The 22,130-nt window shown below is 46.1% G+C and overlaps 1 protein-coding gene across 1 annotated transcript in view; it reads right to left on the reverse strand.

The window, feature by feature from the left end:
* Positions 1–22,130, reverse strand: part of GREB1L (GREB1 like retinoic acid receptor coactivator) — a 272,594-nt gene that overhangs the window by 13,486 nt on the left and 236,978 nt on the right. Inside the window, exons 22-30 of the mRNA XM_044243306.1 lie at positions 20,839–21,178; positions 15,626–15,741; positions 14,723–14,967; positions 11,378–11,958; positions 11,039–11,141; positions 7,933–8,088; positions 7,472–7,611; positions 5,098–5,259; positions 4,727–4,934 (exon numbers count right to left, since the gene is read on the reverse strand). Of these exons, the coding sequence (XP_044099241.1) occupies positions 4,727–4,934; positions 5,098–5,259; positions 7,472–7,611; positions 7,933–8,088; positions 11,039–11,141; positions 11,378–11,958; positions 14,723–14,967; positions 15,626–15,741; positions 20,839–21,178 (2,051 nt within the window). The remainder of the gene's footprint in view (positions 1–4,726; positions 4,935–5,097; positions 5,260–7,471; positions 7,612–7,932; positions 8,089–11,038; positions 11,142–11,377; positions 11,959–14,722; positions 14,968–15,625; positions 15,742–20,838; positions 21,179–22,130) is intronic.

Below are 22,130 nucleotides of genomic sequence, written 5' to 3' on the forward strand. Positions count from 1 at the left end.
CAAAATACTAACCAATAAAATCCAATAGTACATTAAAAGGATTATTCACCATGACCAAGTGGGATTTATTCCTAGGCTGCAAGTTCAACATCTGCAAATCAATCAATGTGATACACTACATAAGTAAAAGAACAAGAACCATATGATCCTCTGATGTAGAAAAAGCATTTGACAAAGTACAGCATCATTTCTTGATTGAAACTCTTCATAGTGTAGAGGTAGAAGGAACAGCTCAGTATCATAAAAGACATATTGAAAAGCTCACAGCAAATATCATCCTCAATGGGGAAAAACTGAGAGCTTTTCCCTTAAGGTCAGGAACATGGCAGGGATGTCCACTATCACCACTGCTGTTCAACATAGTAGTAGAAGTCCTAGCCTCAGCAATAAGACAACAAAAAGTAATAAAATACATTCTAATTGGCAATGAAGGAGTCAAACTCTCACTGTTTGCAGATGACATGACACTCTACGTGGAAAACCCAAAAGACTCCACCCCAAAGTTGCCAGAACTCATACAGGATTTGAGCAAAGTGGCAGGATATAAAATCAATGCACAGCAATCAGTTACATTCCTATACACTAACAAGGAGACAAGAAAGGGAAATTAAGGAGTTGATCCCACTTATAATTGTACCCCAAACCATAAGATGCCTAGGAATAAACCTAACCAAAGAGGCAAAGGATCTATACTCAGACAACTATAGAACACTCATGAAAGGAATTGAGGAAGGCACAAAGAAATGGAAAAATGTTCCATGCCCATGGACTGGAAGAGCAAACATTATTAAAATGTTGATGCTGGGGCACCTGGGTGGCTCAGTGGGTTAAGCCTCTGCCTTCGGCTCAGGTCATGATCTTGGGGTCCTGGGATCGAGCCCCTCATCAGGCTCTCTGCTCAGCCTGAGAGAGCCTGCTTCTCCATCTCTCTCTCTGCCTGCCTCTCTGCCTACTTGTGATCTCTCTGTGTGTCAAATAAATAAATAAAATCTTAAAAATAATGATAAAAAAATGTCGATGCTTTCTAGAGCAATCTACACACTCAATGCAATCCCTATCAAAATACCATCTACTTTTTTCCCACAGAACTGGAACAAATAATCCTAAAAGATATATGGAACCAGAAAAGTCCCCAAGTAGTCAAAGGAATGTTGAAATAGAAAGCCAAAGCTGGTGGGATCACAGTCCTGGACTGCAAGCTCTATTACAAAGCTGTCATCATCAAGACAGTATGGTACTGGCACAAAAACAGACACATAGATCAACAGAATGGAATAGAAAGCCCAGAAATGGACCCTCAACTCTATGGTCAACTAATCTTTGATAAAGCAGGGAAGAATGTCCAATGGAAAAAAGACAGTCTCTTTAACAAATGGTGTTGGGAAGACTGGACATCTACATTCAGAAGAATGAAATGACCATTTCCTTAAACCACATGCAAGAAGAGACTCAAAATGGATGAAAGACCTCAATGTGAGACAGGAATCCATCAAAATCTTGAGGAGAACACAGACAGCAATCTTTTTGACCTCAGCCACAGCAAATTCTTCCTAGAAACATCGCCAAAGGCAAGGGAAGCAAGGGCAAAAATAAACTATTGGGACTTCATCAAGATCAAAAGCTTTTGCACAGCAAAGGAAATAGTCAACAAAACCAAAGGACAACTGACAGAATGGGAGAAGATATTTGCAAATGACATATCAGATAAAGGGCTGGTATCCAAAATCTATAAAGAGCTTATCCATCTCAATACCCAAAGAACAAATAATCCAATCAAGAAATGGGCAGAAGGGGCTCCCAGGTGGCTCAGTGGGTTAAGCCACTGCCTTCGGCTCAGGTCATGATCCCAGGGTCCTGGGATCAAGCCCCGCATTGGGCTCTCTGCTCAGCCAGGAGCCTGCTTCCTTCTCTCTGTCTCTGCCTGCTTGTGATCTCTCTCTGTCAAATAAATAAATAAAATCTTTAAAAAAAAAAAAAAGAAATGGGCAGAAGACATGAACAGACATTTCTTCAAAGAATACATCCAAATGGCCAACAGACACATGAAAAAGTGCTCAACATCACTTAGCATCAGGGAAATGCAAATCAAAAGAACAATGTGATACCTCACACCAGTCAGAATGGCTAAAATTAATAAGTCAGGAAATGACAGATGTTGGAGAAGATGTGGAGAAAGGGGAACCCTCCTACACTGTTGGTGGGAATGCAAGCTGGTGCAGCCACTCTGGAAAACAGCATGGAAATTCCTCAAAAAGTTAAAAATAGAGCTACCCTATGACCCAGCAATCACCTACTGGGTATTTACCCCAAAGATACAAATATAGTGATCCGAGGGGGCACATGCACCTGAATGTTTATAGCAGAACTGTCCACAATAGGCAAACTATGGAACGAACTTAGATGTCCATCTAAGATGAATGGACAGATGAATGGATAAAGAAGCTGTGGTATATATATATGGTGTGTATATATATATATATATATATGTGTGTGTGTGTGTGTATGTATACATACATACACTCACACATACACAATGGAATACTATGCAGCTACAAAAAGAAATGAAATCTTGCCATTTGCAATGATGTGGATGGAACTAGAGTGTATTATGCTGAGTGAAATAAGTCAATCAGAGAAAGACAATTATCATCTCTCTGATAGGAGGAATTTGAGAGGCAGGGCGGTGGGGTCATAGGGGGCACAGAAGGAAAAAAATGAAAAGATGAAACCAGGGAGGGAGACATACGATAAGAGACCCTTAATCTCAGGAAACAAACTGAGGGTTGCTGGAGGTGGGGAGGGATAGGATGGCTGGGTGATGGACATTGGGGAGGGTATGTCCTATGGTGGTTGCTATGAATTGTGTAAGACTGATGATTCACAGAACTGTACCCCTGAAGCAAATAATGTATTAATGTTAATAATAAAAAAAAGAACATTTTGCTAAGGGGAATAACTCAGACACAAAAGAACAAATATTGTAAAGGGGCGCCTGGGTGGCTCAGTGGGTTGGGTCTCTGCCTTCGGCTCGGGTCATAGTCTCAGGGTCCTGGGTTCAAGCCCCGCATCGGGCTCTCTGCTCAGTGGGGAGCCTGCTTCCCCCTCTCTCTCTGCCTGCCTCTGCCTATTTGTGATCTCTCTCTGTCAAATAAATAAAATCTTTAAAATTAAAAAGAACAAATATTGTATGATCAAGCTTACATGACATACCTAAAGTAGGCAAATTTACAGACACAAAATAGAATGGTGGCTGCCAGGAAAGAGGGAAATAAGGAGTTAATCTTCCATGATAGAGTCTGAGTTTTGTGAGCCGACCAGAGTTCTGGAGATTAGTTGCAAAACAATATGAATATGGTGAATGCTATTGAACTGGACCCTTAAAAATGGCTAAGATGGTAAATTTTATGTTTTTCTAAATAAAAAATTAAAAATAGTTTGCATGTATGTCATTGGCATATATGTTAGTTTCTCCTCAAATTATTGCAAAAATGGCAAAACTGGCATTAAGCAAATTCATTCAGATCTGGGATGAGGAAATTCACCTAAAGACTGGTAAGGCACAGAAGGGGGATGTAATTTGAGGATCATATTCATATGAAGAAATATTCGAGTTAGTTTGTGGATTTGTGCTTTTGGAGAGGACAGATGACCAGGAATATGTAAAAACCTTAATCCACTTGATATAAGGTCAAAAAAATGGAAAATAGAATCATATTCAAAACTAGTTTTTGAAAATATTTTAATCCCATATTAAGGCTAAACTTTAAGGAAATGAAAAGGGATGGAAGGGAGAACAAGAGATGAGACTTAAGAAGGAAGGGAGAGAGGTGGACAGATCAGCGGAGGGAGAGATGGTGGGTGGGGCGGGGGTGGTGTTGGTGCTGGGAGCGGGGATGAGAGAAGATGAGAACCTGGAGAAGAGAGGAGTGTAGATTTAGAGATTTAGAGAAACTACTCAGGTCTCCTCTGTATTCTCTGTTTCTAGGCAGGATGTTCCTACATCCCTCTAAAGTGTCAATGAGCAGCTGTTAGTCTTCAGTCCTACGGAGACTGCAGACACTCACAGGAGCGGGTGGGGAATACGGTTAAGAACTACGATGCAGGAAGTGACCAGTCACACAGCTCTGAATCCAACTGGAGGTCTCCTCCCTCCACAGCTCGGTCACACGCTCAGATAACCATGTGCTCCTTTGATGACTCCGCCCATTGCTCTTAAACTCCATGGGGAAAAGTGGGAAGGACTTTGTCCAGGTACTTTTAAGATGACTGCCATACACAGTAATGATGCTTCCAATTTCTGGTTGTACAGGACCCCCTCTTAAAACTTGCCATGTGCAAGTTAAAATGATTAGCAATGACTCGGGGACACCTCCAGATCCCTCCGGACCATAGTGAGGTGGTAGCTCCCCTCCTCCTCACTGTTCCACTCCTGCCACAAGGGGCTCAGTCCTGGAAGATTGGCAACTGACTCTGGGAAGAATCCCAAGCCCTTCCTGGAATGTTCAATCTACCAGTGACTTCTTCAGCTACTAGCCCTCAGAAGTTAAAATTCTGCTAAACTGCAGGTAAAGGGAAAGGAAAACTCAACTTTAAAGAAGAATCAAAAGTCCTTTGGTCCGGTGGATAGGATTCTTTCTAGAGGCTGGGGAACCTCTGAAGTCTCCCCTGCGGAGAATGGAGGTCCCTTGATCTTGCAGCCCCTCTCCGCACCCCGGGGGCCCCTTACCCACGCCTGCGTTGTTGAACATCCCAGGGAGCACCAGCATGATGTGGTTGGGCCAGTACTTGCGGTACAGAGGCATCTCATATTCTTTGACCACCAGAAGGTGCAGGTGGCTGATGCCCTCCATGGCATGAAAGAGGTTTAGGAGTCCGTGCTCATGGCGACCACTGGAAGGAGTGAAAATAGGGCTCTTGACTGCATTCAAATTCTGCTGAAAGGGGAAAAAAAAAAAAAAAAGAAAAAGAAAAAAAAAAGAACCAGAGACCAAAAAGGGAAATTAAAACCCTTAGATTTAAGAAGTTTGGAGAACCCAGTCTAGTATGTTGGGTCTGTTGGTCTGAGAGCAACATTCGCATCCAGACACCGTCACCCACCTTGTCTGACACCAGGGGCAGCCGCATGCTCTCCAGGTGTTTGCCTTGCTTGCTGAAGACAAAATGACTCTCTTTGGACTTGGGAATGATGAAATAGAGCTGCACCTCTTCTCCCAGCATAGAGGAAGAGAACGTGAATGCGTGAAGAGTGGAGTCAGACATCTGTGTTTGTAAAGAAGGAAGGGAGGGGATGTGAGCTCATGGTTTGCAAACTCCTAGACCAGTCATTAAGGTTGTTTTTAAGAGAGGCAAACTGAGCTGATTTTCTCTAGGCCACCAGAGCTGGTGGTGCCCACATCAGAAGAGCAGGAAAGGCAAATGCTTCATCTTTTAGTCACTATCAGTGACGTGAGAGCCAAGCGTCTTGCCCCCTACACAGCCTCCCTGAGGGTGGAGAAGTTTCTGTTGCTTGGCACCGTCTTTGCATTCCTCATGTTCTTAGAACCGCTACCACTTGGTTTTATGTAGAGGTTAAATATCCCTGTGGGATGTCCTGCTCTCTGAACATTTTCAAAGGTGCTCAGTTATAGGGGGAAAATCACTTTCATTTATGTGAGTCAGGCTAAATAAATAACATTTTTCTAGGTAAAACATTAGGGCCAACATCACTAAAATGCCTCTGTGACCCCATCTTTCCTAGCTATAGTAGAAGCTGACGAAGTTTGAATAGTCACTTAGCCTAGAACTCTGGGTTCCAGGAAAAGACCACAGGACTTACTGAAAGCAAATATAAATCTGATTTATTTTTTAAACCGCCAGAAAGTTGGGGCACCTGGGCTGGCTCAGTCAGTATGGCTTGTGACTCTTGATTTTGGGGTCATGGGTTCAAGTCCCATGTTGAGTGTAGAGCTTAAAAAAATAAATTATTTTTGCTTCAAAGTTCAAATGCTCGGGATGCCTGGGTGGTTTAGTCAGATAAACATTACACTCTTGATTTTGGCTCAGGTCGTGATCTCAGGGTTGTGGGAGTGAGCCCCTCTTTGGGGTGTTTGTTCAGCATGGAGTCTGCTTGGGATTCTGTCTTACCCTCTCCTGTTGCCCCTCCCCCCTCCGAAAATAAATAAATACATCTTTAAAAAAAATAATAAAGTTCACATACTCTCTCAGTAACCCATCTTAGTGAATAATTACATAAAGGTCTTTATGACAGTATTTGGGCTTCATGAAACGATAGCATCAGTTTTCAGCAGCAGCTAGAAATCAGGTAGATTTCCCAAGAGTTTTAACCTAAATATTACATTTCATAGGAAAAAAGTATTGTAATTCTTTCCTTAAATTCTAGTTCATTCTGCTTCACAAGTGTGGGAATATACTACTTAGTGAGTACTACAATCATAGAAACTAACTACACAGATGGAGGATTTTTAATAATTTTCTAAAAGCTTATGATTTATAGACTGGGGCCTTGAATCTTCTTTATTCTGTAAAGCATTGTGAGTTGATTATAAACCAGCCCACCAAAAGTTTTCAAGAACACCAAGAAAACAATGGGACATAAAATGGGATGTCCAATGGGACATCCAATGGGACACAATGTCCAATGGGACATAAAAGGTAACTTGTATTAGAAGAGCAGAATGATCAATCCAGTTTTTCAGTATATCCCTTCTAGCACCTTTTGGGAAAAAAGGTAAAGACCTGGTCCTTCAGACCAGAAGCAAGTTTGGGGGAAGTCTCATCAGCATGTCCTATGGGAGGGAAGAGCTGCTCTAGGCATTCAGAACCAAGCCATAAAAATCAAGAATGTAAAGTGGGAGAAAGGAACATAGAACTTAGCCCCCACATGGGCTCTGGACTACTGTCATTTGCTGCCTTTCCCATCTTTTGTGTTTATAGATGCTCTGGCCAAGAAGAAGCCAAAGACTATGGAGTATTGGCTCATCTTCTGTGGTTCTACATCTCTAAATAAAAGATAAATATTGACTCCTCTGTATGCCTAGTGATCAAAACCACTCCACACTGGAGTCAGGATATAAATGTCTGTGCAGATCAGCAGACCTGTTCCCAGCTCAAAGGGCACACCCTGTGGACTTGTTAGGTAAGAGCACCATTTTTGTCAACAACCCTCTCACCAAATCTTTTTCAGGATCACAGATAACAGCTAACCTCAATGGGACACAAGGAACCATTTCCACGGAATGATTTCAGAGGCTAAAACTCAAGCTTCTTTCTCTCCCTCTTCTCCCCCTGCCCACCATCCTAATAAGCTCACAGTAATGTTAATTTAAACGCTTCCCACATTCTGTTCACAAATGAGCGGCTCCATCTCGTAAATGAGGTGTCCTCTGTCTAGGGCCTAAGACTGGGAGCCGTATTTTTCAGTCCTGCCTCACAAGATCCACATTGGGTGACAGGCAAGGACAAGGGGCCACACCTGGGAGGCAGAGGTGAAGTCCATGTACTGTTGGCATTGCTCGCAGTGGTGGAAGGTGTTGTAGGCCGCATACTTGGTCAGCATCATGGACACCGTTCCTCGCTTCCTGGGCTCCTCGGCTTTGGCATCCTTTATTGCTTCTGTGTATCAAGGGGCAAAAAACATTGCCATGATATGCATGGAGCCCCTACTCCTGGGAAAAATGTCCCCCACTCCCTGAAAAGCTCTTCTGAGGATTCTATAACTTAGGCCCGCCTAAGTTCTATAACTTAACTAAGTTCTATAACTTAGGCCCGCCTTTTCATACCTATGAAAAGTAAAAGGTGGTCAATACATGTGCAAGAGAAGTGAAAAGCAAAGAGGAGAATTCCTTTAAATTTCTCTCAATGAGAGATTTCTCTGCCTGGATGTAGGTGGCCTGTGACCTGCAGAGAGGCAAGCCCAGCTCTGCTTGCACTGACCTTGCTTGACCCCTGCCAGCTTCTCCGTATAGACTAGGCTCATCAAACGGTACTTGGGATCGTGTACGCTGACGTCAAAGGGCATTTTACTGAAGCTCTCGATGTCAGGCCAGGGCTCTCCCTCTGACTGGCTGACCTCACTGCTTTCACTGTGATCTAGGACAAGAAGAAAGAAAGTGCGCAGAGCAGCCAGACTGACCAGCCTCCCAGCTGTCCTCCCAAGCGTCAGGAATGAGAGGTTTTAGGAAACATGACTCCCAGATGGGTCAACAAAGGCATTTGTGAAAAATGATCTCCCATGTCTCAGGGCAGAGGGGCCCAGATTTATTCCTTCAGGGCCCAGGAGGGAAAAATACCCTCCAGCAGGAAGGACTCATGGCCTCGCTGGTCCCAGCATGAACCTCTACAGATCTGGTCCACCAACTCCCGCTTCTAGGAGATCAACTAGTCCCCCATCCCAGCTCCCAAATGGTCTGGAAAGCTTGCTTGATTTTGGGTGATCTAAATTCTCCCTCACAGTTTTCACTGTGGAATTTTAAGATATTGACAGCCTAAGAGATTTGGGGGATGCACTGAGCAAGATTCCCAGTGTCTGCTGCATGGGAGAATCACCTGGGAGCTTGTAAAAAAAATCCCCGTGCTTAGGCCACCACCCCCACAGTCGCCTTTAGTCCCCAGACACCTGTCACAGCAGTTAAAGCTGCTTAGGTGGCTCCAACATGCAGTCAAATTGGAGAGCTAGTAGCCTCAGGTGTGAGTGCAGACCGCTCCTTCCTACTTCACACCTGCAGCCACGGCCCCCAGTTCCCAGGGAGCAGTGATTGTAAGAATTCCAGAAGGTGCACTGAAAGTGCTCAGACATGGCTGGCGAAGGGGGCTATCCAATAGAGGATAGTTATTGTCATTATTGATAAAATTCATAAGATCCAAAAGCTTAAGACAAAGGGAGAAAGAGAAAAGCTTAAAAAAAAAAAAAAAAAGCCTAAAGACTACAAGTACAGCTATTATTTTTCGAACCCAGTATCATTTATTTTTATATCCCTGAGCTAAAGTTGGCATTTTATTTAAAACCCCAAACTTGGGACACCTGGGTAGCTCAGTTGGTTAAGCCCCTGCCTTCAGCTCAGGTCCTGATTCCAGCATCCCTGCTCAGTGGAGAGTCTGTTTCTTCCTCTCCCTCTGCCCCTCCCCCTGCTCGTGCTCATGCCCGCTCTCAAATAAATAAATAAATAAATAAATAAAATCTTTAAAAAAAAAAAAAATTAAAACTCAAAGCTTATTCTAGTTTTTGTTTTGTTTTAAATATCATCGTGGTTCTCCAGAGCAGCATCACATTCACCTGCACTGAACTGAGGTAGAAGGAATAAACCAAGGCTAACCGCCCGTCTCGCTACAAAGGCCGGGTTTGCCTGTTGCCCCAGCTGTGGTAGATCCTCTCAGAGCCCATCCCACAGGTTAAAGCCCTAGAGCAGATCCCTGGAACTGGATCTGAGGAGAAAATTAAAGGTGTCGTTGCCTTGTGGCGCCCAGGGAGTTTGTGGGAAGATGGGTGAGATGACACTTTCCTCTTTCCTCGTCTGTCTGCCTTTGTCCTCTCGGTCCCAGTCCCCTCTCCACAGTCTTAAGTGTTTTGAGGCCAACCTGGAGCTCTGGTTCCGCTCTGTGGTGGGCCTGGGGGTCTGGTGCAGCTCAGGCGGGGACACAAACAAGGAGAGGTGGGTGGGAAGATGGGATTGCGTGTATGTGTTTGTAATCATGAATATGAGCTGGTGAGAAGTGGAATTAGGGCCGAAAGTGATAATAAAGTGATTAAGACATGGCTGATTTTGCTTAGTCATGCTCTGGACTGAACTAGTCCTTTAGGCTTGTCACAGATCTAACTATTTAGGACAAGCAAGGTCTGAGGGCCAATCTGACAGAAGACGCCAAAGCCTTTCCTTTTTCCAGGCTCATCTTTGAGGGCCTTGGAAGAGCTTCTGCCTGATTACCCCTATTGCTCGCCTGCTCTCCCTTCCAGCACAGGCCATTGCTCCAAGCATGAAGCCCCAGTTTCGAGGCCACACTGTCCTCGGCTAGAGAACTAAGGCTGGCTGATCCCCGCTCACACTCGTTTTCTGGCTTTGCTGGGTGGGCTACCTTGGAACCCTCCCACCGGTGATCGCTGGCCAGGAAGGATTGGGAAAGGGGATGCAGGCAGAAGAGGGTGGGAGATAATCTTCTTAAAACCAGCCCCCCAGGGTGCCTGGGTGGCTCAGTGGGTTAAGCCTCTGCCTTCAGCTCAGGTCCTGATCTCAGGGTCCTGGGATGGAGCCCTGCATCCCGCTCTCTGCTCAGCGGGGAGCCTCCTTCTCCCTCTGCCTCTCTGCCTACTTGTAATTTCTGTCAAATAAATAAAAATCTTAAAAAACAAAAACAAAAAAACAAAAAACCAGCCCCCACGGCGCTGTCAAGCACCAGCTCCTCCATCTTACTGTGAACCAGAAGAGGTTTGTTTATGGCGCTAGGTTTCCTTCTGCACAGTTTTTTTTTTTTTTTTAAGATTTTATTTATTTATTTGAGAGAGAGAGAGAGACAGTGAGAGAGAGCATGAGCGAGGAGAAGGTCAGAGAGCGAAGCGGACTCCCCATGGAGCTGGGAGCCCGATGTGGGACTCGATCCCCGGACTCCAGGATCATTTAATTTCATTATAGGAATCCATATACCTTGGCTCAGAGCCCGCTGTTAAACCGGAAGTAACCAACGAGTCTCAGGCACGCCCTGGACCCTAAGCAGAACACTGCAAGTGAATTTTAAACCCACAGAAGCAATTAATCCACCTACCAGGGCCTTCTAAGATGTCTCTTCGCCCTGCCTCCTGCCGGGGGTTTAGAGGGGAGGCCAGCAGAGGTGGAAGACTCCACCAGCTTATTAGAGGGGAGGCCAGCAGAGGTGGAAGACTCCACCAGCTTAACCAAAAAGTGGCCGCCGTGTCCTCACAGCCGTTTGCTAGCACGGAGCCCTGGGCCTTCCGATAACCCTGCAGGTCAGGCCCCCCCGGAGGGGGGGTGTCTCGTCAGTGTCTCGTGTCTCGGCCCGCGACCCCACACTGCCGGGGTTCGGAACTCACCCGTGTTGATCTCCCCCTCATCATACACGTCCACCTCCAGGAGCCTGATGAGCATGCGGAAGAGGATCCTCAGGAACTGCAGGTAGGAGCCGGTCTTCCCCACCTGAGGGAAGCGTGTTTTTTTTTTTTTTTTTTAGTCGGGGAGGGGAGGGGTGGAGACGCGAAGGAGAAGAGAGACGAGATTTCACACCTGGGCTCCTGGATCTCTCCTGCCCCTGCGGCCCGAGCGAAGACCTCCTGGCTCTGGGTCATTCCCACCCCCGCCCCCACCCACACCCCCCCCCTCCGCCGCTCGCGCGGCTCCCAGGCCCCCTTCCTTCTTGGGGGCCGCGGGCCTACCTGAGGGGGGCCGGTCAGCAGCAGCCGCCGGGGGTGGCAGGTGCGGGCGCCAGAAGCGGGGTCCGGCTGGTTGCTGAAGTCGGCGTGGTGCTGTCGCGCCGAGGTCCACTGCCGGTAGTAGAGGGACTGCTCCTCGCTGCTCATGTCCTTGTGCAGCAGCGGCCGCAGGGAACTCACCCAGGCCACGTCGGCGTGCGGCAGCAGCGAGGAGGACGCGGGCGGCTTGCCGCCTCGCGGGGAGCCCAGCAGGCTGTAGGCCGCCTTCGATAAGATCACGATCGGGGGCAGGGTGGCGTGCAGGCCCCCGCAGCCCTGGGGCGCCTGCCCGGGCCACGCTAGGGCCCGGGGACCCGAGGAGGAGGACGACGACGAGGACGGCTTGGAGGTGGTGCTGCTGGCCATCTGGGGGCCCAGGGAATCGCACTCCTGCTTCAGGGTCTCCCCAGCTCCTGCTGTGCCCGTGGAGACCCCTTCATCCAGCCCCATGCTGTTGGCTGGGCTCTGGAAGCCGGGGGTCAGCGACAGCTTCTGGGACTTGTCGGCGGTGCTGGAAGAGCTCACCCCGTTCTCCATGATGGAGCCTGGAAGAGGACGCCATACCCTCCATCAGCAGGGCTCGGCAATTTATTCCTTGGCTCCTCCCTGCGTGCGGAGTAGGCTAGACTGACTTTCTGCCGGAGGCCTGTGGCCTCTCTAGTCCCAGATGCTGCTTCCTCTGCTGGCTTCCTTGGGCCCAGAGTGCTCAGGGCGCCCTGGGAGTAATTATACCCCCAGGTATAATTACCTAGAGCTCCTTTTCTAAATCCTACCCCCATTTTTGTAAATGGCATAATGTTATTAAACTCTCCTCGGTGACCTCATTTGGATATGCCTCCTGATTCATTCAGACCCTGACCAATACAGGCTCCAAGTTCCAGTCCTGCCCCAGGGCATCTGCCACCTGCTGGGGTCCAAGGGTCTCACACTTCTGCTTGTGGAGAAGTTCCCCAGGCTGTAGCCACTTCCATGGATGCCCAAACCAGCGTGGGGAAAGTCTCCGTGTGAGAAAGGTTGTGAGGCACAATCTACACTCAATGGTCTTGCTTTCGTCTGTGCACTTGGCCAATTCACTTCAAATATGTCTTCCCCTCTGATGGGTCAGCCACTCTTGCATTTGTGGACAAGCCAAAAGCTCATACGTTCAGGCCTGACGGCCTTCTCTGAGCTCAGAATGGTGCTGCGAGGCATGTCCGTCAAATCCCAACCTCAGGGGATCCCAGAGGACAGCCAGGAACCGGATGCTCTTGCAACCTGGCTGCTCCACTTGTTCATCTGACTTTTTTGTGTCCTTCCACCTTATACAAGAGCCTACTTTTACCCCCCTCACAGCCTTGAGCTTTGGAGCCTGCACACTTTGGGCAGTGAGCTTTCCCAAGGACCCCTGGAGTCAGCCCAAGGCTGAGGGATGTGTGCTCAGTGGTGGGAGCACAGGCAGGTCAGGTTGTCCCCAGAGGGAGGGAAGCTAAACAGCAGAAGGCAAGCCATGACCTTTGTGCCAGTATGGGAACAAGGCTAAGGTTATGTGAGCCTTGGGGGCAGCTCTGGAAGTGCAGGGAAAGGGGGGGGTCTGATTAAAAAGCCCCAGTAAGGAGGTGAACGCTCCCTCACATCTCCCTCGCTGATGCTGGTATCCAGAAACTCCAGGATGTGATAGTTCCCCTTCCCTTCTGTTACTCTTCACTATCCCCCAAACCTCTGGGGAGCCTGGAGTTGGGGGGGTGTGTGTAGAGAAAGGTACAGTCCTGACCCCTGGCTGAGGCAAGCAGCTCGGCACACCCAGTAGAACAGTTCTCATGCTCTTCCAGGCTGAGGGTCCCTATCAACACAGACAGCCCCATAGATGACTGCCTCTTCAATTCTCATAGCCATTTGACAGCAGCTGCCAGGATGAACAGACACACTAAGGCTGCTTTCTACTTGAAATTTTATGTGTGTTTGCTTGTATGTGTTAGGACGATGGAAAAGGGGGGATGTGGGAAAGAAGAATGTTCAGGTGCTCCCTAGTTGTGGGGTTTTGACGCTCCCTGGTGGTCTAGTGGTTAGGATTCGGTGCTCTCTCTCTAGTTGTGGGGTTTTCATTTTTATTTTATTTATTTATTCATTTATTTTAAAGATTTTCTTTGAGGGAGAGAGAGCTTGCACACACGCTGGGTTGGGGGGGGGGCAGAGGGAGAAGCAGCTCCCACTGAGCAGGGAGCCTAATGCAGGGCTCAATACCAGGACTCTGGGATCATGACCTGAGCCAAAGGCAGATACGTAGCCAACTGAGCCACCCAGGTGCCCCTATTTATTTATTGTTAGAAGTAATCTTCACCCTCCATGTGGGGCTCAAACTCACAACCCCAAGATCAAGAGTCTCATGCTCTATTGACTGAGCCAGCTGGGCACCCTGGAGTTTTGATTTTTTTAAAAAAGATTTTATTTATTTGACAGATCACAAGCCGGCAGAGAGGCAGGCAGAGAGAGAGGAGGAAACAGACTCCCTGCTGAGCAGAGAGCCTGATGCGGGACTCGATCCCAGGACCCTGAGATCATGACCTGAGCCAAAAGCAGAGGCTTAACCCACTGAGCCACCCAGGCGCCCCTGGAGTTTTTATTTTTAACCTCTTCTCTATCCTTTGTTACATTCTCCAAGTTTTCTATGTTGAATTTTATTACTTTCCTAATGAGAAAAAAAAATGGAAACTGCTGCATTTACTGTAATATAATTTATCAGAAGACAGTTCATGCCAGGCACGGCCAGAGGCCCTTTCAGTGACCCTCCAGGAGAGGGGGTGGCAGGCTGCATGGTGGGTCAGCACAGCCAGTGACCCCAGAGTACCCTTCAGTCTACCAACACTTGCCATTAACTGCTTATACAAGTCATTCATTCATTCACTCACTCACTCACTCACTCATTCATTCATGCAAACACTGTGCCAGGTACTAAGCCAATGAGCACAAACTTAACAGCTTTCAGATCTAGAAAGAAAAGAAGGCTTCTGTGCCAATATCAGATGTATAATACCCCTGAGGTGATTAAGAGTGGAAAGGACTAGGGAAAACGGTGCTGGCTGGGGTTGGTAAAATTTATTTATTATACTTAGCTCATTACCAAACTCTTCATTAAATGTTTGCCCAGAGAAGTATTTTGTGGCAGTTCAAGAGTTAGATTTTCCAAGTACCTCTCCTGGAGAACTGAGGTCTGAACAGGATGCCGGAGTCAAGGAAGGCTCCTCTGACATGAGTGCGGGGCGTGAGTCATGCCTCCCCACCTCCTCCCTCCCATCCCCCCGCCCCCCTGCAGAGAGAAAAGGAAGCACTGACCCGAGGTTCCAGTGACAGCACTACTGTTGCTCTGTGGCCTCTCCAGGTCGATCAGCAGCTCATCAGCGTCATTCTCGCTGGCAGTGGCTCTCTCCTGCTCCTTCCCGCTAAGGTCCAGGGCAACAGCAGGGCCCCGGATGACCTCTTTTGAGACGTAGCAGCACGCCAGACCCACCTCCTGCTCCAAGGCTGTGCGAGTTAAGTAGCTTGAGTCGATGAGCCGCAGGTCACAGTACTTCAAAGACCTACACATAAGTCAGGGTGTCTTGGGTGAATCCATCTGGCCTGGACTCAAACCTCAGCTTTGTCATCTCCTTGCTGTTATGACCTCGCACTAGCCGCTTCCTTTTCTCCAAGGATAAAACAGAACAACAGCGCCTGGCTCACGGGCTTATTGTGAGAGTGTGTGGATGACGCAGGGAAGGCGTTTGCAGCAATGCCTGACCCACTGGCAGCATGCGGCTCATGCTGTCTTTATTGCCGTTGCTACCTTCTCGTCCTCAGGCCCTGGGCCCTTCAGAACTTGGGAACAGCAGATGAAGAGACACTTCATCCAAATAAAACGATCCCAGTATGGGGCAGTTTTTTTTTCCCTCCCTGCCCCTCTGGCGGCCCTGCTTTGATGAGGAAACACTTTTCACTGTGGCTACCTTCCATTCCCCCAAATGCTGGGCAATCTCTGGAAAGTCAAAAGAAAGAGGCAAGGAAGGGTGTGTGTCTTTTCCCTCTGAAGAAAGCGATTCTCTTCCTCGTTGCCCAACGAGTGAAATGGCTAAGTCAGCCGAGTTTTAGCCATTGGCTCAGCCGGGCAACTAATGAAAAATGAGAACTGACCGTGCTCGCTTCGGCAGCACATATACTAAAAAATTGGAACGAAATGAGAACTGACCGTTCGCGTCCTACCTGGGAAAGGTTTCTCCAAGAGGATCTTTGCCAGTTAATATCACGATACAAGGCAGACCTTCTAAATCTTGGTATGTCCGAGGGGTCCACTCTTCTGGTTCATTTCCTCTCCAGGTCTGTAGAAAGGGACCCATATGATAAAATTAAAACCCCTTAGTTAAGTTTCCACTTCTTAAAAGGTTTCTAGGTCCAGATTTTATATGCCTTTGTGCTTCCAAATGACTTCCAGTGTGTGTGTGTGTGTGTGTGTGTGTGCGCGCACACACACACACACACACACTAAATTGCTCTTAAAAAGCATAATAAAACACTCTGGAAGAATGTGGCCTTCAGTTTTATCTCAGTAGGATAATACAGGAGATCTTGGTGTATATCACACAGTAGCACACAGGCCAAAGACTCATACATTGTGAACGACCTTGGATAAACTACCTGACTCAAGGCTCTCAAATATACTTTCTTCATGTAAGGGACAGACTTCTGAAACAGACTGACTGAAAAAGATAATTTCAGTTATGAATGACTAATAAAAGCATCTCTACAAAACTCCATGAAAACAGACATTTTCACCAAGAAAATCGTGAGGTTAGCTACCCTTGATGGTTATTTCCTCTCTTTCTCTCTATATTGATTTTCAAAATAAGTGACAAGTAATTGGCTTGGGGCTCTCAAAAGTCTTTCTCAAGAAGGCTAAAAATATAAACAAATCTGGATCAATTAAAACAACAACAACAAGCCTGCCCCTTACTTAGAAGAGTAAGGCAATTAGTTTATGGTTTCACAAATAACCTATGAAGCATCACTTTCTGATATAGATTAACACATATGTACATTTGTATATCTTTAATAAATGGAACACCAATCAGTGAGAAGAAAAAAAAATCCTACCAACTTGAAAGATGTTCAAAAGTGAAAAGATCTTACAGATTTTTATATTTTAGAGCAGAAAGAAAACAGGCTGTGTCTTAAGTAGTTGAGGTGGTTTCTACTACTTTTACAGTGTCTAGCATTTAACTATGCTCATAACAGCTTTCCAGGAGGAGTAATTATAAGAAATAAATGGACACTTCTGGTAATGCTTTAGGGAAGAAAGAGTAAGAGATGTTAAGTAATATATACATTTCATTTTTTTAGAAGATTTTATTTATTTATTTGACAGAGATCATAGGTAGGCAGAGAGGCAGACAGAGAGAGAGGAAGGGAAGCAGGTTCCCTGCTGAGCAGAGAGCCCAATGCGGGGCTCAATCCCAGGACCCTGGGATCATTACCTGAGCCAAAGGCAGTGGCTTTAACCCACTGAGCCACCTAGGTGCCCCAACACTTCATTTAAAAATGGACAGGTACTTCTTTTGCTAAACACAAAATGCGATAAAAAGAAATCTAATACGCAAGAAAAAATGTAGTAAGATTTGATTAATGATTTGTTGGTGTCTAGATAAAATAGCCTTTAGAAATAAATATACCCACAATTATTCAAATAAAATATACATAATTTATAAAGTGGGAAGCACCTTAACCTTGGTTTTTTTTTTTTTTACTTTTTTTAATCATATATTTACATACCAAAAGGAAATCAGTGGATCTATATAGCTGTTCACAATTTTGAGACACTTTTTTTTTTGTCTTTGAAAATCAATCTATCCAGGTACCTGGGTGGCTCAGTGGGTTAAACATCTGACTCTTGATTTCAGTTCAGTCTTGATCTCAGGGTTGTGAGTTCAAGCCCTGCATTAGGGTCCATGCTGGGTGTGGAACCTACTTTAAAAAAAAAATCCATCAGAAATATTTTTTAGGGACGCCTGGGTGGCTCAGTCAGTTAAGCATCTACCTTCGGCTCAGGTCATGATCCCAGGGTCCTTGGATTGAGCCCTGCATCTGGCTCCTTGTTCAGCGGGGAGCCTGCTTCTCTCTCTGCCTGCTGTTCTCCCTGCTTGTGCTTTCTCTCTCTCTCTCACACTCACTATTTCTCGCTGTCAAATAAATAAATAAAATCTTTTAAAAATATATTACTTAAATATTAGAAGAAAGGTACCTATAAAAATTCGATTTTCTATACATTGTCATGTCAAAGTGAATATAATAACACTTTGATTTAGAGTAAACAATTTTGGGAACAGGAATCATTTTACTCATATAATCTTTGCATTGGATTCATGATGTCCCTGACGCTGAGGCTCTCCTTGGATGGATTTTATCTCCTAGAAACCATCCACTGGTCATGGTTCTACAAATGATGAGGTCGTTATAATGATGGGATAAGAGATATTATGTCTTACTCTATGAAAAGATTTATTTTCCAAAGGTTATTAAGGAAATCTTGCTTTTACTCTTGACCAATCAGAGCTAGCCAAACCACTACAACACGCTTTCTGTCCCTCTGCTACTTCTGATGAAGGATGGCTGCAGTTCTTTGACAGGCTGATCAATGCCTTCAGGATGGGTTCACTGCAGAGCCTTTAAAACAACACAAAAGACTGGGTGGGCACTGAGTTCAAAAAAATATGGGGCTCAAGGCCAAGGAAATTTGATCAAAACCTCACAGGCCCTCCGGAGGAACTGATTTATTTAGATTTAAGTCTTGTATCCTTCCAGAATGCTTGTCATCACTTTTATGTGATAATTAGAGGGAACCACAAAAATAAGGCCATCCAATGGAAGAAGAGGCAGAGGATGTTACTCAAGCCTACAGATAAAAGGCGCACCTACCCACCCATGCCATCCTTACAGTGGTGAGGGAGGCTGGTAACTTAGAAATAAACACATGAAGGGGTGCCTGGATGGCTCAGTTGGTTAAGCATTTGACTCTTGATTTCGGCTCAGGTTGAGATCTATGGGTTGTGGGATCAAGCTCCGGGTCGCATTCTGTGCTCAGTGAGGAGTCCGCTTGAGGACTCTCTCTCTCTTGCCCACTCCTTCTGCCCCTCTCCTGGCTCGTGGTCTCTCTTTCTCTCTCAAATAAATAAGTTAATCTTAAAAAAGAAAAAGAAAAAGAAAAAGAAATAAACCTGTGAAGCAGAAACCACCTGGCAAGTGTCAAGTCTTGCTTAGGATATGAACATTTCCACGGGATTTCATATTTTTACTTCCACACCAAGGAGAAAGGATGGATTGATGTGATCCCCTGGTTTTGACAGCATGGAAATCTCTTTTGTGCGCCCCGTGCCTGGCAGCTACTCATACAAACTGAGAATCTGAGAATGACTGGACCCTGCTTTCATGTATGGCATGCTCTCAGAAGAGTGCTCACAGAACCACTGCTGTCTAAAGGCCCTGAAGCTGATTCTGATGTGCTAGCAGCCAGTTAGGACTCTTGATCTCAGGGCTGTGGGTTCAAGCCCCACACAGGGTGTAGAGATTACTTATGGAAGTTAAATAACAACAAAAAAAGAACCTCAGGTCTTTGTGGTTTTCAGCCAATGGCCCAGAAGGGTGGATTATTTAGGACTTGCTGATTTATGCTGATTCAGTGATTGGTACTTCTGAAGACTCTCAAGAAATGAGCTCAACTAGGGGTGGCTATACTTGATCAGGGTCATGGAGACCCAAAGAAGATTCTACAGCCTCACATCCTCTTCAGCCATCTCCCTGCAGATTATTTGCCTTTTCATTAGTATCATTCAAATAGTCTCAAGACATACGTCTCAATGAATTATACTGTAAGAAGAGTTTTAGGACTCTCACGTGTTACTCATCTTAGAAATCTCGCAGTTATGCGGTCTGTAACTATCATTAAAAATTGTGAACATTGTATCTACGTGTGAAATATAAATGTTTCAACTTCCACTAAATATAGGGTTTTTATTTTTAGACAGATTTATTTGTTCCAGCTGCTCCTCAAGATAATATATTTTGTTTGCATTTTGGATTATTCAATTTAGGTTAAGCTAATAGAATACAATAAAAAGGTTTATGTTTGCAAAATGCTTTATGAACACTGAATAACATCCTCAAATTAGAGCTCTCTGAGATCATACAGTCCAACTCTCTCATTTTGCAGGTAGGAAACTGCAGCCCGGGGTGAAAATGAAAATTGCCCAAGGCTATGTGTTTTCTTTCCATAGAATTTGTGAAATTAGATTTTTCTTTTCTTTCTTTTTTAAAAAAAAGATTTTATTTATTTGTGTGAGAGAAAGAGAGAGAGAGAGAGAGCACAAGTAGGGGGAGCAGCAGGTAGAGGGAGAAGAAGGCTCCCCACTGAGCAAGGAGCCCAACATGGGACTAGATCCCAGGACCCTGGGATCATGACCTGAGCTGAAGGCAGATGCTTAACTAACTGAGCCACCCAGGCATCCCAAACTACATTTTTCTTAACTCGGTTTAGCTCAATATTTAGTGTGCAGGGGACAGATACCATGCTGGTCTAGCTTAGACATATACTACTTGCTTGGTATCGTACCCACATACATGCGGTTAATTTATTAAATGCTTCCTAATGGCTAGGACAGATTGGATTATAAAAGTCCCCAGAAAAACCTAAGCAGGGCATAAAGTAGGGAGTTAGGTGAGTTGATTTAGGAAGTCTGCCGACCTCCTCCATGCCTACCAGGAGGGGTTTAGGAGAAGCAGTTCCACCAGCCATGGGAAGGGGTTGGCCTGTGCTCAGGCTCTAATCCTCCTGCAGCAGCCTTGGAGAAGTCAGACCAGCAAGCCTCAGGGCTGGCAGACAAAGCGAGTTCAATGAAGCAAGAAGGGGTTGAAGAGTCCACGGGCAAGAGGGTGGGGAATAGCTCTATGTGAGCACTAAAGATGGAACAGAATCCTTTACCTACCGACTCTAGACCTGAGCGCACAGGCTAGGTAGACAGAAAAGAATTAGTGAACTGAAGTCACTTAAAGGCGAACCCACAGAGGTCTGGGAAAACAACTTACCTTTCTTTCTGAGAAAACAGATGGTCGTGGGCTAGATGCATCTTGACCAAGGTCAATAAACATGGGGTCAAATGGGGTCATCTCATTTTTGCACCTGCAGTTGGAGAGCATGGAAGACCAACTGCAGGCACATGCTAAAAAGGGGGTTTGACAGAATCTTAATAAACCGGCTCCAGGGAGGGAACTGTACACGTCCCTTAGTTTAGGCTTAACACTGTCACGAAGATCAAATCAACACATGTGCAAAACTCTACTAAACTCAGGCCTCTGAGCCACCTACGTGGGGTTCCTAGAAAACAGAAACAAATGGTATTTCAAAGGAGAGGTGTCCGACCATTGCTAACCTTTAATCGTGCCACAAAGTGCGTTGCGACACTGAGTTCAGAGGCAGGGTTCCCGAGGATGATCTCGAAGCGGTACTGCAACCCCAGCTTGTCGCGTACCTCCTGCAGCCGCTCTTTGGCCAACATCGCCAGCTGCACGGAGGGCACCCTGATAATGAGCATGTGTCCCCTCCCACTTCTGGTTTTTCCCGGGGAGCTGATGAGGTCATCCATAATGCTGAGTGTCTCCGGGGTGCTGTGGTCTCGGAGCGACGCCATGGTGGTGAGAGCCATCAGAGCCTCTGAGTACTGCTGGATGAGAAGGTAGCAGCGGACAACCATGCTGTGCAGCCTGGGGTACCTTCAACAGAACACAGGGAGCTAGGACTCGGGCAGCAGGACCAGCTGGGACTGCAAGGTCTTTGTGGGAGGAATGCAGACCCGGCATGGTGGGAAGGGGTTACTGCTCAGTGGTGGGCTGGAGCCATAGTAGGACCTTGGAGCCCACATCGCTAGAAGGAAAAGTGGAGCTTTAAATGCCTGTGAGTCAGAAACTGTTGGGATAGGTACAGCAAGTTAAAGAGAGTTAGAGATGCTCTAGCGACCCTAGCTTCTCTGAGTGTGGTCTGTGGTCCAGGAGCAGTACCACCTGGGAGCTTGTTAGAAATACCAAACTCCCCCACCCCAGACATCTGAATCAGAACTCACATTCTGACAAGATCCCCAGGTGATTTGTATGCACATTAACTTTTGAGAAGCACTGATCTGGTCAGGTTATTTGTTGACAGAGTCATAACGGATCATCCCCGGACCCTAACCTCTTATTGGTGGCACTGAGTTAGGATGGTGGTGTTGTCAGCTTATCCTTCTGATACTTAAGACTACAGTAAAGAAAATTGAGACATTAGGATCATGTTTGCCAGGTATCAGACATAAAAGGAATCATTATTATTACTAGTAATTACTAATTTGAGGGTAGCCCCACAGATGGCAGTAACTGTATCTTCCCATACAACGTGCCTTGGGGCAGAAGAAAACTTGGAGCTGACTGGAGAAATAGCACCCCCTAGTGGCGAAGCCTCCTATCACCAGAGCCCTGCTTAGTTAAGGGAACATGGCAAAGAGGGGTGTCCTTGACTCATCCCAACACCCATTGGTACTCCACCCCCACCCCGCCTGGACTGCCAAGTAAGAGGATCACTTTGTTCAAATTGGCACTTTTTACAGCTACAGAGCAGGCAGAAAATTTATTTATGAATTATTTATGAGTTATTCCTCAGAAAGCCAGGTCTGTTGGCAAAGTGAGTACAAAT

The sequence above is a fragment of the Neovison vison genome, chromosome 3 (genome assembly GCF_020171115.1).
Source record: "Neovison vison isolate M4711 chromosome 3, ASM_NN_V1, whole genome shotgun sequence".
NCBI lineage: Eukaryota > Metazoa > Chordata > Mammalia > Carnivora > Mustelidae > Neogale > Neogale vison.